At 44.0% G+C, this 17,149-nt stretch overlaps 1 protein-coding gene across 1 annotated transcript; it reads left to right on the top strand.

Annotated features, from left to right (window-relative positions):
• Positions 1–1,690: 1,690 nt before the first annotated feature.
• Positions 1,691–16,204, top strand: IRAK1BP1 (interleukin 1 receptor associated kinase 1 binding protein 1). The gene is made up of 4 exons (XM_084262463.1): positions 1,691–2,011; positions 10,509–10,574; positions 14,741–14,871; positions 15,794–16,204. Exons 1-4 carry the CDS (start codon positions 1,733–1,735, stop codon positions 16,062–16,064), a joined length of 747 nt encoding a protein of 248 aa, XP_084118589.1. The 5' UTR covers positions 1,691–1,732; the 3' UTR covers positions 16,065–16,204.
• The last annotated feature ends 945 nt before the right edge of the window (positions 16,205–17,149 follow it).

Genomic DNA, 17,149 nt, shown 5'->3' with positions numbered 1-17,149 from the left:
ATGACATAACCAGAGTCCTTCCCCAAAATCCTCACACAAACAAGACAAGACATAGAGAGCTAATCCCTGAGCTAGCCACTTCTAGTCACTCTGCCAGGCTGGAGAGCTGAGCTGAGAGGCATCTCATGAAGCTCAGCAAGGGGAAACGCCAAATCCTGTATCTGGGGAGTAACAACTCCATGCACCAGTGAGGCTGGAAAGTAGAAAAGGACTCGGGGGTTCTGGTGGACAAGAAGCAGATCACACACCCACCTGGCAAAGCAGGACAGCAGCATCTTGTGATAGATTAGCAGTAACACTGCTGGCAGGTCAAAGGAGTGGATCCTTCTCCTTTGTTCAGCACTGGTGTAACACACCTGGAGTGCTGGGTCCTGTTCTGGGTTCCCCAGTACAAGGGAGACACGGACAGACAGAAGAGAGTTCATCAAAGGGCCATGAAGGTGATACAGGGACTGGAACATCTCTCCTATGAGGAACGGCTGTAAGACCCGAGCCTGTTTGGCCTGCAGAGAAGGCACAGGAGGATCTCATGCACTAATAGAAATGCCTGATAGGAGGGCAGACAAGAGAGTCAGGCTCTTCTCAGTGGTGCCCAAAGACAGGCCAGGATACAACAGACACAGGAGAAAACAAATGTAAATCCATGTGAAATTTTTTTTTTTTTTTTTTAAATCCTGACTGTGGTCAAAGACTGGCACCCAGAGAGGTTCTCCTTTGAAATCACTGAATGTGTTAGGTAGGAAGGAACCTTTAAAGGTCATCTGGTCCATTCCCCCTACAGTGAGCAGGGCCACCTTTAACTCGATCAGTTTGCTCAGAGCTTCATCAAGTCCTACCTTGAATACATCCAGGGATGGGGCCTCCACCACCTCTCTGGGCAAGCTGTTCCAGTCCCTCACCACATAGCAAAGAACTTCTTCCTAACATCTGATCTAAACCTCCCCTGTTCTAGTTTAAAACGATTGCCCCGTTATGGTCCTGGGCAACCTGCTCTGGCTGACCCTGCTTGGGCCAGGGGCTGTACCCCCTCTTAAGAGGGGCCTCCTCCCATCTCAAGCATTCTGTGATGCTCTGAGAAGCCAAGCTGCACCTCTGCCTTTTGGATAAGGCACCTTTTCAGAGAGGGCAGCATCAGCAGGACTGAGCCAGCAGACATTGGCAAAGCCAGCACCTGTGTTGCAAGACATCTCCATAGGGCACCAGCGGCACCGATGCTGGGATGGTTTTTAATCACCCCCGTGCAGGCGCTGCCACCAGCAGAGGCCGTGCTGTGGCACAACAAAACCCAGTCTTCACCCCATACACCCCTTTCTCCAGCACTCCCCCTTGCGCTCTCAGGTTGTGCCAGACCGTAACGTGCTGGGAGAACACGGCAATGGGCCCAAGTTGGCAGGAACGGGCCAGCTTTTCCTCCCGAGGCGCTCACACACCGCCAACGCTCTCCTAACGGCTGCGGCCCAGCCGCCCACCTCGACCCCTTTACACAGCCGCCGGCGGCGGCGGCGCCCCGCCTCAGGGGCCGTGGCGGAGCCCCCCCGGCGGGAGGTGGCGGCACTTCCGCCTCGGCACTTGTCATGGCGGGACGCAGCCTCGCTCTGACGCCCGCGTGAAAATCGCGCCCCAGCCCGGCACCGGCGCCGCGGAGCGGAAGGGCGGGTGTCACGTGGGAGCCTCCCAGGGTGCCGCGCGCCGCTGGCGTTGGTTGCCATGGTGGCGTGAGGGGCCCGCCGCGATGGCGCTGCCTGCGCCGCCCCCCGCCCGCGTCTTCGCCGAGCTCGTCCCGGGCCAGGCCCCCATCCCAACCCCAACGCCGGCGGGACTCGGCAGCCCCCCGGCGCCGTCCGGGCGGGAGGTGCACGTAAGCGGTAGCGCGGAGCTCAGCGCCGGCCCGGACCGGGCGAGGGTATCGCTGCGACTGGGCAGCCGGAAGGGTGCGGCCGGGGCGGCGCGGAGCAGCGTGGCCCGTCGGCTGGAGTACATCGCCCAGAGCGTCCGTCAGCGCGGTGTTCCGGTGAGAGCCGGAACGGGAGCAGCAGGGACCGAGCGGGAGCTCCTCTGTGGCGCCGGGCTCTGACGGGCGGGCGGCTGCCCCCAGGGATGGAGAGAGGAGGAGCGGGCGGAGCAGCCGCGAGGTCCAACCGGCACCTCCCGAGCGCTGGGGGCCTCCCCTGCCTCGCTCGGCAGCCTGCGGGGAGACAGGAGCAGTGGCGGCCGTGCTGGGGCAGCCCCCGGCGGGGGAAGGGGCCCTGGCACCTGCGAGCATCGGCCTAGCCGGCGGGAGGCAGAGTGATAACGGTGTTTGGAGCTCTCGCCCTCCACGTCGGGAGTGCACTGGCCGCGAGGACAGAGCTGGGAACGCCCGTCTGTCTGTCTGTCTGTGTGTGTGCGGTGGCAGCTTTGCCAGTCTCGGTAGAAAAGGTGGAATATCGCTACTGGGGCTCTCCAACGGGGTTGCTTGTTTTGCCTGTGAAAGATCCTGCTTCGATTATGTCATCCAGTGGCATCCCGGGCTGTGGTTATTAGGTCAAGAGAGGTTCTTCTCCCTCTCTAATCTGCATCTGCAACATTGTGTCCAGTTCTGGGCCCCTCAGTTCAAGAAGGACATAGAGCTTCTTGATAGAGTCCAGTGCAGGGCCACCAAGATAATGAAAGGAGTGGAACAACTTCCTTATGAGGAGAGGCTGAGAGAGCTGGGCCTCTTTAGCTTGGAGGAGATCAGAGTGACCTTGTTGATGTTTACAAACAGGTAAAGGGGAAGAGTCAGGAAGATTGAGCCAGGCTCTTCTCAGTGATGGCCAGAGATAGGACAAGGGGCAACAGGTGCAAGCTGGAGCATAGAAAGTTCCATGTGAATATAAGGAGGAACTTTTCCACTGTGAGGGTGATGAAGCACTGGCACAGACTGCCCAGAGAGGTTGTGGAGTCTCATCTGAAGACGTTCAAACACTCCTGGATGCATTCCTGTGTGGTTTAGTCTAGGTTATCCTGCCCTGGCAGGGGGACTACATGATCTTTTGATGTCCCTTTCAACTCTTAATGTTCTGTGATTCTGTAATCTGTTCATGTATAGCAGCATCACATGTGCACAGACAAAACTGTTAAGTTACATTACTGTATACCCCTTTATCCTCTGCATATCATAGAATCACAGAATGTGTGGGGTTGGAAGGGATCCTTAGAGGTCATCTAGTCCAACTCCCCTGCAGTAAGCAGGGACATCTGCACCAGATCAGTATAACAATGTGATTACCGTAGCTTAGTGACCAATGCGTACAGAGCCTTTTCTTCTCTCTTTTCCTTGTTCCACTTAAGTAGAGGGGTATGAGAGAACATGAGATGTGATTGAGATAGCTGAAGTGACAGAAGCCCCTTGTGGACTCCAGAAGTTCCTTTACCATTATAAGCTTTTTTTGACCTCACAAAGTCATTTTATAACATTAAGAAGAGCACAGTCTTGCTTTTAAAGCTTTGTCCACACTGTAAATACCCGACAAGTGTGATGTATTTCCTAGTAATCATGCTGCCTGTGTTTTTGCATTTTATAAAACAGCTTTGGACAGTGTTCCACACCCAGGACTCTTAAAAACAGAAGAAATCTGATTTTAGATAGAAAGAAGTTTGCTGGGAAATTTGTGCCTTTTTAGTGTATGCACAAAGGATCCGGGGAAAAGGTAGATGACAGCATTTGCTCCCAACACCAAATGATTCATTGTGGTAAAATAAAGAATTGCAGAAGGGTTTCATGACAGTGCATGATGCTGCAGTGGAATTCGGTATTGGTAAACAGAGTGAGAAAGTTACTCAGCCTAAACAGTGACGTGCTTACAATGATATGGCATGCCCACATCTCAAAGGCTGCAGGCGTTTGAAGATAAATGCTGACTCACAACTCTTTTTTTTTTTTTTTTTGGGGGGGGGGGGGATTACTGTTTTCTTTTAAAACTTACAGTGATACTGCCTCTTTTTCAGTAGCAGCTAAATAGAATATTTTTTTCAGAAATAAAGAAGACGATATAAAAAGACCCCTTAAAAACTGGTTTAAGGAAAGGTCATATTGTAGCCGTGGGACTAGATGGCTGGGTTAGAGACTCTTGTGGGCTAGATATATGGTCCTGCTCCCTTTGTTTCTCCTGAATGCACAGTTGGGTGCTTGTCTTGTCAAGGGGAGCAATCTTCCATTGCCATCAGGGTGACTTGTTCAGCTAGAAACACTGCATTCATGTATGGGATTGCAGGTTGAAAGTCTTCAGTTTCTAGTAAGTAAGTAGGAGCCTAAAGTGGTGGATTTTAAGAGGAACAGGAGAAAGCAAGGCAGCTCATCATGTGTTCACTCTTATTAGTAGAGAAAATTATAAACGTTGTACCCACCACCGTGGTGAGTTATCAGATGATGGGTTATTTTAATCCTGGCTGCAATTTAATAGCTCTTCAGCATGTGAATAGATCGGAAAAGATAGTTGCGGGTATTTACCATACAGTGAATCTGAATAACTGAACTTCCAGTTTTGACATGAGCCTGATCAAATTAGGATGGCGTGGAGCACTCGACATGGCAGATGGCACACAAAAGGAGCAGGCAGGATGTTAAATAAGCGAGTGAGCTTTGGAGGGGCTGTGTGCACTACTCCAGGCTAGAAAAAATAATTGAAAAATTAAGTGTGACCTGGAGAAACAAATGGTTATATTTGGGTTTATGCAGTCAGATTTAGAAATGTGGTGGGAGCGGGTAAGCAGCAGTGGTGTAACCTAGGTGGAGAGTGGACTGTTTTTACAATGTGAGAGCACAGAATGTCTTACTATAGTTATAATATTTCACAGTAATCTTTGGCTGTTTCAGGGATGCCATGTGTTGGAGAATGGAAACATTGGTTCTTTCTGCTTACTTGAGGGACTGTGAAATGCCGCTGAAGTTGTGGGTTTCTCAGTGTTACCAGAGTGTTAGCTCTAGGGAACTCCGAGCAAAACAACATGAAGTTGGTTTTTTGTTGGGGTTTTTTTTTCAGAGTAGTTCCCTGCGGTATAATTTTTAGTGCTTTGTTCCATCCAATTTTAAATCACTCCACTGCTGGAGCTTTTATTTGCCTTGTAGCTTTTCTGCTAACAACTCTCACTGCTAGCAATTTGTTCTTAGCTGCATTTGCTATCACCATTCTAGACCACTGTAAAATTAATATCTCTTCAAAGTCTCCATATGATTCTAGTTGTTGCAAGCTTATCTAAACCTCTTTAGAAATCAGCTGGCTATTCTATACATTTATTTTTAATTAACCCATAGAACGTTTTCCTTAACCCTTGTTGTTGCTATTGTAGGAAGCCTGTGAGATCAGAAGTGTGTAACCTCTGCAGCAGCAGGAGCTTGCATTAGCAGCTTGTCAGGATGCCTGGGGGCAGCACCTAATTTCCATATATATTTACACAGGATTTTAATCAGAAATAGATGCACATAGTAGCATTTATTTATAGAGTGCTGTAAGTATATGCAGCACTTCAGAGCACAGAATCTGCTTTGAAGGCTGCAGGGAAAGTAAAATCAATGGGGAAAACACTCTCTTACTCAGCCCAGCTGCTCAGAAGTAACATTTTTGTCCTCTTCTAGAAGCAAACTGATTTTATATTTGCTATTTATGATTTATTTGGGGAGTGGTGCGGAGATGACACTTGTTTTCTTTAATCACTGTATCTAACAATTGGCATTCACCATCCTGTTTAAAAATAACAGTGATTATATTTGTTGGACTGATCAGTGTGTTGTTTGTTAAACAAACCAACTTACAAACTATATCCAGTGGGATGTGGCTTGCAGTTTGTCTTCTTTTGGAAGAGAAGAAGGTCATGACGAGTAGTCAGCATGGATTCATCAAGGGGAGATCATGCTCGACCAATCTCATAGCCTTCTATGTTCTCATCACCGGCTGGGTTGATGGAGGGAAAGCAGTGGATGTCATCTACCTTGACTTCAGCAGGGCCTTTGATACTGTTTCCCATGACATCCTGATAGCAAAGCTGAGAAAGCACGGGATAGATGAGTGGACAGTGAGGTGTGTTGAGAGTTGGCTGTCTGACATAGCTCAGAGTGGTGATCAGTGGGGCAGAATCTGACTGGAGACCTGTGACTATCTGTGTTCCCCAGGGCTCGGTGTTGGGTCCAGTCCTGTTTAATATCTTCACTGATGACCTTGATGAGGGAATAGCATCCACCCTCAGCAAGTACCCGATGATACAAAGCTGGGAGGAGTGGCTGACACGCAGGAACACTGCGCTGCCATCCAGAGAGACCTGGACAGGCCTGGAGAGCTGGGCAGGGAGAAACCAGATGAGGTTCAACAAAAGCAAGTGTAGAGTCTTGCACCTGGGAAGGAATAACCGCTTGTATCAGTACAGGCTGGGGGATGACCTGCTGGAGAAGAGCTCTGTGGAGAAGGACCTGGGGGTCCTGGTTGATGACAGGATGGCCATGAGCCAGCAGTGTGCCCTGGTGGCTAAGAGAGCCAATGGGATCCTGGAGTGCATCAGGAAGAGTGTGGCCAGCAGGTTGAAGGTGGTGATCCTCCCCCTCTACTCTGCCCTGGTCAGGCCCCACCTGGAGTATTGTGTCCAGTTCTGGGGTCCCTGGAATAAAAAAGACAGGGATCTCCTGGAGAGAGTCCAAAGACTACAAAGATGATTAAGGGCCTGGAGCATCTCCCCTATGAGGAAAGGCTGAGTGAGCTGGGACTGTTCAGCCTGGAGAAAAGAAGACTAAGGGGGCACCTTATTAATGTTTATAATTATCTGAAGCAGGGGATGCAGGGGGAAATGGCCAGCCCCTTTTCAGTGGTCTGTGGACACAGGACAAGGGGCAATGGCTGCAAGTTGGAGCACAGAAGTTCTGCACCAACATGCGGAAGAACTTTTTCCCAGTGAGGGTGACAGAGTCCTGGGACAGGCTGCCCAGGGAGGTGGTGGGGTCTCCTTCTCTGGAGATATTCAAGGCCCGTCTGGATGCCTCTCTGAGTGATATGTCCTAGGGAGCTGCTTTGGCAGGGGGGTTGGACCCGATGATCTCTCGAGGTCCCTTCCAACCCCTTTGATTCTATGATTCTATAACCTTGGCTATATGTGTAGTATTCTTCATCTTTCAGAGCTGTTACTTAGGGGTCACAGTTATGGGTGCACACCCATGCAGACATTGAAAAATTCGGAAGTTTTGCTCACTTGGTTACAAAATCTTCCAATTTCAATATATTCTTGAACAAGAAAGGTAGAAACCTGCATAAGGCATCACCTTTTAGGCTACCACATATTTTCAGAAATACACCCCAAAATTGCTTGCATTATCAGGTTATCATTTGCTGAGTACAAATCTGCTTCTTACCTTTCTCAAAATAACTGTTACATCTATTTTTGTGAATTCTTGAATGGCCATGAAGCAGGAGAAACTTCTCCACCATAGGTTTTTAGGTTGTTGTTCTGTCCTTCTAATGCCAAACAGAGCAGTGAGGGGCTGGAGCACAGGTATCTAACTGGGGTCCGCATTGATTGTAGGTGCTTATCATCCTCAGCTGTCCTAGGACACTGTCATGGATGGACTGTTGATACATTGAGGCTCTCATTAACCATTTCTTTAGTACCTAGAGCAAAAATTCTATGTTCAGTGGAAGAAGCTAACTCTTTCAGTTGTTTTAATGTCTTCATCTTTCATAATTAAAAGTTATACTGGATATATCAGTGCAAATATAGAAGTACATTTTTAGAGATGTTTCCAGGCATCTCCAGGAGGGGTTTTTATTTCTAACTACACGTACCAGTGTAGCTCACCACAGCGGTGTGTTAGCATACACTTCCAAACTATAAACTCTTTCCTGTACTAAGGCTGGTCTTGTGTTTCATAGAAAGGTCCCACAGTTCTGTTAACTCAATAAGCAAGAGCAGAACACGTAACTTCATCTGCAGACCAGCTTTTCTCATACTGCACTGCTACACAGCTGTCTCCTTGAAATGCACTTTTGCTAACTTGCTGATTTAGTTTTTCCCTTGTTCTCTTCCGGTGAAAGGAACAGTCATTCCTGTCAACAGTGATGGTGTCGTGAGGGTGAACGTGATGGTCCTGTGAAGAAGGTACTGTTCAGAAGTAGCAGATAGGTAGGAGGAAGGGCTATGTAAGATTTTGCTCTGTGTGAGAAAGAAAATACCAGGCAAAGCACAGTTCTACACTTGAAATTGTAAGCTCAGTGTGCTACTGACTGTCTTTTTCATTTTTGTTTTTAGAGTACCTGCAGCAGCGATGCTTTGTGTCGCTGGTGGCTCAGAAAATGGGCTATATGAGCAGAATACAAGGGTGATTCTGTTAAGAGTTGTTCAGTGGCTTCTGGGGTGACTGAGTTATCACATAATGTTATATTAATTTAATTTTCCTACTGTGATTGTTGGCCCACAGATTTGGAGAAGTCATTCCAGAAGTTCAGAACACCTGACACATCAGAAGTGTAGCTTTTCCTAAGTCACAGTGAAAACTATTTTTCCTGTGGCTATTGCAATCAAGTGGATAGTTCCTCTGCCAAAATAGCAACAGTGGACATAAGCAGTAGGAAGAAAAGCCTTTTGCTTTTGATGTAGTCGAAATCTCGATTGCAATTGTCATCACCTCACCTGTCTTGTCCCTATCTTTGTCCAAACAAACTCTCAAACAGGTACAAAGTATCTAATGGAAGATGTATCTTAACAGGACGACACCTTGTTATGACTTCAGCAGTTATTTTGTCCATTTACTTTCAGTAACGCATACAGCTTCTGTCCAATGTGGTGGGATAAAGACTGCTTCTGAGGGAAGTTTTACAGCAGATGGCACAAAATCGTTTCTCTTAGTCTTGCAGTAGCGCCTGGAGCCACAGGATGGCACTGTCCCTAAATACACAGGAACCCTGCGGAGGGCAAAACCGAATCGGAAGACTTAAATCCGTTCAGCGGGAAAAAAAAGAACTTTTCCCTTGTCCCAGCTCCTTAATCCTTTTAAAGAAAACAAATGCACTTTTCCCGTGTTTACCCCAAAGTTTTATTTAGTTATGTAAAATATTAGTTGTAGAAGAAAGCCTTTCTGTGTGGTTGTTTCTATAAGCTACACAAGAACTCTAGGGGAAAAAAAAATCTTGTCAGCTGCAATTGGATTCTGTTGTAAATAGTAAGATTTGCTCCATTTTGTAAATTAAATGAGTTGTTGGTGCTGGACTGACTTGATCACTCTTGAGCAAACCACAGCCAGCCACACTGCCAAAGTACCTCAGACCTATGACTGTAAAAGGGGAGATACAGGTTTTAGTGACCAACTGGCCCCTCTCCTTGCCCTTACTAGAAGAGATTATCCAAAAAATAAAGACTGTTGTGTTTGTATTTAAGCACTGCCCATCAATCATAAAATTGAAGTTTCAGAATTTGTTTGTTGTAGGTTGTTGTGCAATGATAATTATGGTTCTAATTTCCATATGATATTTTTAAAGGAAAATGCTTCTCATGAATAATGTCATTATATAAACTTCTGCATGAACATTTCATGGCAAAGCTGGAGATTTGAGCCTCTGTAGGAAAGCATCTGACACGAAGCACCTTTTGAAGCGTGTCAATACAGGAAGCCAATGTTGTTTTCCTATGCTAATGTATTTAATAAGTAAAACTTTCTTCAGTAATTGGAGGGCTTAGTATCTGCTTCCCTGCAGTTTTTTGGGCATTAAATGCAAAGTTTCATTTACAATTAAATTGTAAACTGTGCTTTTTGTTGTACATTAGTAATTTTATAATACATTGTTCATCCAAACTATTTACTTGACGAGGGAAGCGGGTGAAAGTGAAGCTTTGAGCATCATTCAATCAAAAGAAATATTGTCGTTAGTCTGCTAGCAGGCTGGGCAGATACTCAGGTGTAAATGGAGTTAGCCTGTATCTCAGTTAATTCAGTATCTTATTTATAAGTCTTGCTAGTGCTCTGTGCAGTCATTCTGTTGCTTCATATCTCTGCTGTTAGTGCAAAAGTGTCAGTGGTGATAGAGCCTCTCTTAAAGGTTATCGTTCTGCCAGCATAACCCATGCTCAGTCATTGTTCGGCTCACCTTGCTACAAACTGCTACTGATAAAGTACCATAAAATAGGGGCCTGAAAAGCACTTTTCCTATACTAACTTTCCAGAAATAATTGAAGCTTCTGGGTTTTTTGAACAAGGTTAATTTACAGTTGCATGCTGATGCACACAGCTTCTAGCTAGCAGTCACTTTTAAGCCTTAATAGTTCTCTACAAATGAGTAGTAGCAAAATCACATTATAGAGCTACTGTATGACTTGCTTTAAATAACATCAATAAGTCTTTAACATCCAGACAGATTTAACCAAAGAGATTTGTGTGGAAAATTCTACATTTGTGTTGCTAAGTCGTAAGTAATAAGCCAAAAACAGTTCAAGTTTTACAGGATACAATGTGTGTATGTTTCCAACAGATGTTTTATTTCTGTCTTTTAAGATTCCTTCCTTGTACTTTGTTTTAGGAAGAAAATATGACTGTAACAGAGGATTTTAGTAGGCTAGAAAATACTTACCAAATGGAAGCAGAGGTATGTATTCAACCTAACCAAAAATAATAATAAAAAAAAGAATAAGAAATGTAGCAAGGACCGACTGTCTTTCCTCTTACCATGGAGTTCATGTTCTCTACAGAAAAGGCAGTGTGGTCCAAACAAATTATTGAAGGACTGCAGTTTAAAGCGGAGTTCAGCTGCAACCTTCTCCTGTTTTCTGCTACTGTAATATAGAAAGAATCATTTTCTTCTCAGATGAATGCATGCTTTTTAAAAATTACACGTTGCTACAAAAGGGAATATTTGGTCCTGAGGCTCTACTGTTGTCATTCTGTGGCAGTGTAAGCAAACCCCTGTTCCCCTTCACTCCGAGCTCTTTCTGCCCTCTAATTTCTGCAAGGAGTTGTGCTTCGGTCATCGAGTGACAGGTCAGTTCAGAAAGCTGCTCGGGTTAAAAACATCTTTCTTTTTTCTTCCTCCCCCCCCCCAGATTAGCGGTTACTTCCATTATTTTAGCTCCCTGAACTGGAGGCAATGCAAGGCAGTGGACAAGAGTGGTGGATGGGGGACAACAGTGGCACAACAACAGTGGCATGGCAGCCCTAATCTAGATCTGCTTAAGCCACAGGTGAACACCACCTGGACTTTGGTCTATTCTACATAACTCTGCCATCAGCTTGCTGCAAGTAAAGCAAAGCTACTTGTTTCCTAGGTAATTGACTTTGAATTCTGTAGGGAAAAATTCCTGTGTGAAAGCCAAGTATTACGGGAATAAACCCATTTACTTCACTTACTTCAGAAGCTGCTCAGGAGAGTATATTTTTGCACATTCATGCTATAGAAAAAAAATATAAATGCTGTGCTGGAAACATTTACTGAGGGAAATGATGTCTTTTCAGTCAATTAATCTTTTTAGAGCATCAAACTTTAACCACTACCCAGAAAATTTACGGATTTTTATGAAGTAAACATGGAAGTCTGCAATAAAATGATAGCTGCTTTATAGAGCTGCCATTTACAATCCCCTAAAACAGGATTCAGCCTCTTTAGTTTATTTACTTGCTTTAAGGCATATTCTCATCTAAATAACAGCAATGAATACAGAAATAATGGAGAATGTAGAGGACAAAATTTGGATTTTACAAAGAGTCTTCAGATACTTAAATAGTATGCATCACTGTCATGTTCTGAATGACTTTACCTTCATGAAGTAGACACTATCATGAAAGTTTAAATCACCATGTTTTTTACATGAGCTATACTTAAAAATTAATAGAACTATATCAAATTATTATTTAGGCTACAGAAAAGCTTAGGCTTGCAGCTTCAGTCTTAAGTGGCAACTTAACCAGTCATCTCCCTCCTGCTTTTAATTTGTATACAACAAAGATTGTACATGGAGAGAAAATTACATGGAATTAGTGTTTATTTGTAGGCAGCTTGGACCGGCTGTAGTTGGTGTTGTTGTATGGTTGCCTAGGTCCTGGGTGTCAGAACATGAAATACCTAGCTCTAGTACTGCTGTTTTGGCTGCCTGTCCACTTAAGCAGCAGTATGGTCACTCTTCATGCAGAGATTAGTTTCTCCTTGATTCCCCCTTTATGCATGTACTTGTACCATTAGTGCAGCTTCATAAACCAATGTGAAGATCCCTTGCCCAGCCAGTTTGCTTACTTTAACAAGATAAATTAATTTAAAATTAATTTCCACTCACTTCCTTACTAGAGGAGTTTTTTGTTCTATTCGTGTTCTAGAGTCCTACATTATTTCATTCTATAAACTATTTTAAATATTTGTCTACTGTAAGAGTTTTTGGAAAACTGAAGAAATTCCCAGACAAATAGCTGTTTTAAAGTATAATTAAGTATTCAAGATACGCTTTCAACTCTAAGGAGATAAATTTTAATTCATGCTGTAACAAAATATGCAGAAGAATGAAGTTGTGTATGAGATCACAAAACTCTACCATATCTTAATCATAGTAGTTATTTATTGCATGACGATCTCGTGGGATGAAAGTTAAGGTGGTTTTGTGCATTCTGTAATATACTTGCCTCCTTGTAAACCATAACTTCTTGGCCTTAGCCAAACCTCACTGTGTCCATAGTGGTTTTGCATAACCTCAGAATACTTTTTCACACTTCTAAACCTTAATTGTAATTAAAGAGATTGAAACACTGCTTTGCATTTCAATGCTCAGGTGTCCTCTGTAAATGTAGGTGGAATTTATTAGATGTAGCTCTGACCTGTGGAGTTTAGGGGGAAAACCCAACAAAATTCACAGTTATTGCTCAGTTGTTCTCTGCCTCTGAGGGTACCTGATTAGTGTTAAATAAGCATATAAAGTTCCTGCACGCCCAGAACTGCCCCTGCCTGTGGGGGCAGGGCTCTCGTGCTTTAAACTCACAGCTCTTCTGATCATTCTTTTGTTTTATCTCCTTGAGGATCTAACCTTGTAAACACTGTTAACAGTCTGGAAAACCCTGTGACAGTCCTCATTGTGAGACTTTCAACTTTCCACAAAACATAACTATGAAAGTTTTCTGACAAAACAACACAAAAAGATGTGTGCTTTTAACATATGGCAAGAACTGCCACTGAAGAAAGAGATCTGCATTTAGTCTCTTCTTCAGTCTTTGTTCAAATTGATGCTGCACCTTCCAGAAAGCGATCCAGCCCCCAAGGTACAGAAAGAGCTCATGAGACTGAGGTGAAGAAGCAGACATGGTGCAGTTTTGCACCACAGGCGTGAACCTTTGTTCTTGTAGAAGGTGGAATTGCCCTCCTGCCCCTTCTTGGTCAGTTTTCAAAGCCCTAAGCCCAACTTTGGCTCAGTTATGCAAAGACCTACTGAGCCAGGGCAAAGATTCAAGCCAGGATGAGGAACGCGTACTGCACTGAGAGGCTACCAAGGGTAATTAGACATGTGCGTTAATTACTTAGTCATAATTGTCGATACCTGCTTTTTACCTTACCCTGTATGTGAAGTAGCAACCTCCTCTCTCACCAAGAGATTGAACTTGCTGAAATTACCTCATTGAGCATTAGGTAAACCTATGGCAGGCACACAGGAAGCTATTGGATTTCTGTACCGTACACCTTCACTGGGATAGGCTGCTGCATGGACTGCAGCAATCACAGGAGTCACCATATGTCACAGGGGTTGGCAACAAAACGGGGTTTTGTCATACTGTTTTTTTCCCTTCCCCTCCCATTGAAGCTGTAATACTGTGCAAAAAAGAAAGGGAAGAGTCATGGATGTGGGAGAAGGTGAGCCTGACTTGGTGGTGAGAGTACTGTATGGGGAAGTGAAGATGAGTGTTTAGCTCTTCTAAAGAAAGAGTCTGGGACCCAGGATTTCTGATTCTGTGCTCTGCCACAGAAAACTGCTGGCTCCTGCCTGGGAAGCCATCGCCTGGCTGGCACTTGCCCACAGGGAAGGCAGTAGGGCTCTGGATAGTGATGCCTGCTTTGTAGCAAAAAACATGAAAGAACATGAATTCCTGATGCATCTGTATTTAGTGCTTCTTACTGCTAAAGCCATAGGCAGCTACAGGTTTAAATTGTTTTTAAGTCCAAGTCTGAAGTGCCTGTTCTCTGTAGACTCTGGACACAGGGTTTTGAGCCCACTGCAAGCTGGACTGGGCTAGGCTTAGTTTAGTCTCATAGGTTAGGTTTCTCGAGACTAATGTTTGGAATTGAAATATAATTGTCCTTCCTGCACAGTGTTTGCCACATCATTTTGCTTGAGCTTCTGCATAATTAACATTTAGTAATCTAAAAAAGGGCAGAATCAGGATGCATCGAGTCACGCATCATGATGAGTATGTTCGTTCTTCAGATTGTCTGCACACTGAGAACGCTGTACTTCCTCAAAAGAAGAGCAGTTCTTAATCCTCACTTTTAAACCATTTTATGAACTTCTTTCTGCTGCAAACCTAATAATAGTCTCTAGGGCTATATAAAAGTGTTCAAAGTAAATTAATGTTTGCATTACGTAGAGGACTAGTGTGTTTGTTTACTTAGTGCATACTGATCATAGAATCATTTTGGTTGAAGAGGACCTTTAAAATTGAGTCCAACCTTTAACCTACCTCTGCCAAGTCCACCACTAAGCCATGTCCCATGATGTAAATACAAGTGTTGAATCATAGGGGGAAATTAAAAAAACTACTGGTGTGATGTCTGTGTTTACCTCCCAGGTCTGTATCGTATTCAGTGACTTTGGAAAAATGCAGAATATTTGCAATCTACTCGTTGAAAAGTTAGGAACCTCTGTTACCATCGGTCCACCTCACTTCTACCATACGCCAGAAGCCATAGACACCCTTCGGTAAGTTCTCTCTCATGCCACGAATTTTACAGCCTCAGATACCTGTTAATATGAATACATAATTTATACTGCTTGTCATGGGAGCAAGTAGTTTCCTATTTATTTTCTATTAAAATTTATGCTTGAAGATTTCAGTATTTGCTGTGAATCCAACTCATCGATTAAGACTGTTCAGCCTAGAAGATACAGTTTGTTCTTTCAGTGTCCCTCTGCAAAAGTAGGATGTAGTAAAAACATTTTCTCAACAATTTACCTTGGAACTGTCATCTACTGTGAATAAGAGTTCATCAGAATTTGACGTTGGTTACATCAGCAAGTGTAGATTTAATTCGTATTTATTCATGCAGATACAAGGGTGTTACCAGGTGTTGGTAATTCTAAGTACCCTTGCCAATTCCCATTACTCTTGGCTGCTGACACGATCTGAAAAGAACCCTGTACGGTGTTTGCTCAGCGTCGAAACACGACGCTCACAGTCTCGCTACTTGAGGCGTTAACTATTCAAAGTCCCGCTTCTCCTGGTGCCATTGAGCAGGCAGAGGGAGGTTTAACCTTGCTTTGGGTTTGGCCTCTTTAAAGAAAAGAATCATGCCTGGTCCGATCACTGAGCTCAGGTAGCTGCTGCGAACTCTTTTGGAGATGTGCAAAGCATATCCCAAAGGTATCCACTCAGGAGCTGGGCAATCAGGCCAGTGAAGTTAAATAGGTGTTGGTGTGTCTGCAGGTGTTAGAAGCGTTTGATGACAGCTGATGAGGATGGTGACATCTTTTCCTCACATTCTCCCTCCAACTCCTAAACTATCACCCAGAAGCAGGGAGACTGCGATGTGCCTTACGTCTGTGCAGTTATGAAGGCTGAGGCAGGAGTATTTGTACATCTGTTGGACCTGCTTGTTACTGTGCTGCTTTTTCTACCTCTCAGCCGTCAGGTATGCGTTGCTGCTGTTGGAAACACACACCGGAAAGCTCAAGAAGTCTGTCGGCTCTTTGGCCAGTCATTGGGAAAACCTTTATTAATAAGAGAAGAGGAAACAAAAGAATGGGGAGGTCACACAGAGGGTCATCTATCGAACGCCTTAGATTCACTGACTCTGCAGGAAAGAATCCAGCATGCTACGGCCTATGCTTCTTGTAGAGTGTTTGCTGTGTTTGAGATAAGGGGAAAGGAAAACAAAAGAAACAAGTTGCTCTAAAACTTTGCAAATCCTACACGTTTTTTAAATAAACTTTTTTATGCTTTGACTTTTTTTTTTGTAGAGTTTGGTTTTTTTACTTTAATCTAGCAAGTAGAGTTAAAAGAGAAGATATTATGTACTGAGCCCAAGTAGATGGTTTCTTAACATATCTGTCCAGGTGCAAAAAGTGGGATGTACCAAAGTTTTATGTTGCTCAGAACTCTTCCTTTGGATGTATCATTTGAAAGCAGTACAAAACATGCTCTTGTAAAGAGAGTAAAGTATTGTTGGGTTTACTACCTAGGGCTCTTCCCCAGGAATATTTCTGTTCTGGGTGGCCTTTATTTAGCTCTATCCCCTAAAATTAAGGTGAGGGTTAATTCTGAAAGTACAGTTCTTACCTGTTTACTTTATTCCTCTGCACCCCTTCTAGAAGGGCAAGATTTTGGTGTTCAGAACCTTTGGTACTGCTAGCTGAAGGCTGAATACATGTAAACCTTTCCTCACACATTTGGAAGGAAACTAATCCCTGCCCAAACTCATGGTAAACTGAACATGCACTGTGTCCTCTTTTATGCTGAATGACTCATTTCATTAGAACATGTTTAGAAACGTTTTAATTCATGATAGGAAAAAATATACATGAGTTTTATCCTGGTGTCTGCTCAGATTTAAAAAGGAAGTGTATTGTAAGTACATCCAGACATGTCCAAACGCGTAAGTTCTTCAGTCATGAGGATAGATTTTTTTCAGCCATGGCTGCATAATGTATTTTGATCCATCATATCTGCTGAAATGGGCTTTCAGATCAGGGTGATGCACCTGAGAAAGTAATATTCAAGTTAAATAATTACTAGAATTAACAGTACTTGAAACCATTAAAGTTCCTATAGCTAACTTTTGGAAAACTCCTAATTAGTTTTTAATACTTACTGTACATAACACTTAAAAGAGTTCTTTCAGTGGGGTTTTCCACATACTTTACCCTAATGTCATCAGAAAGGTAGCTTCCTCAAATTGTAGCAGTACTCTATAAACATTGAGCATAACTTATGAGATACTATGTGTTAAATCTATGCCAGCACCAGTGTTTTAAGATCAAA

Source organism: Gallinula chloropus (genome assembly GCF_964237585.1).
Source record: "Gallinula chloropus genome assembly, chromosome: 3".
NCBI classification, from domain to species: Eukaryota; Metazoa; Chordata; class Aves; order Gruiformes; family Rallidae; genus Gallinula; species Gallinula chloropus.
This window is presented reverse-complemented; position numbering and strand designations above follow the sequence as displayed.

Bases quoted from the DNA above. Each gene is read 5' to 3' on its own strand.
- IRAK1BP1 (XM_084262463.1), top strand. From the start codon at position 1,733: ATGGCGCTGCCTGCGCCGCCCCCCGCCCGCGTCTTCGCCGAGCTCGTC. The intron at 10,575-14,740 runs GTATGTATTCAA...TTTACCTCCCAG, and splicing joins CTTACCAAATGGAAGCAGAG to GTCTGTATCGTATTCAGTGA. The intron at 14,872-15,793 runs GTAAGTTCTCTC...TCTACCTCTCAG, and splicing joins GAAGCCATAGACACCCTTCG to CCGTCAGGTATGCGTTGCTG.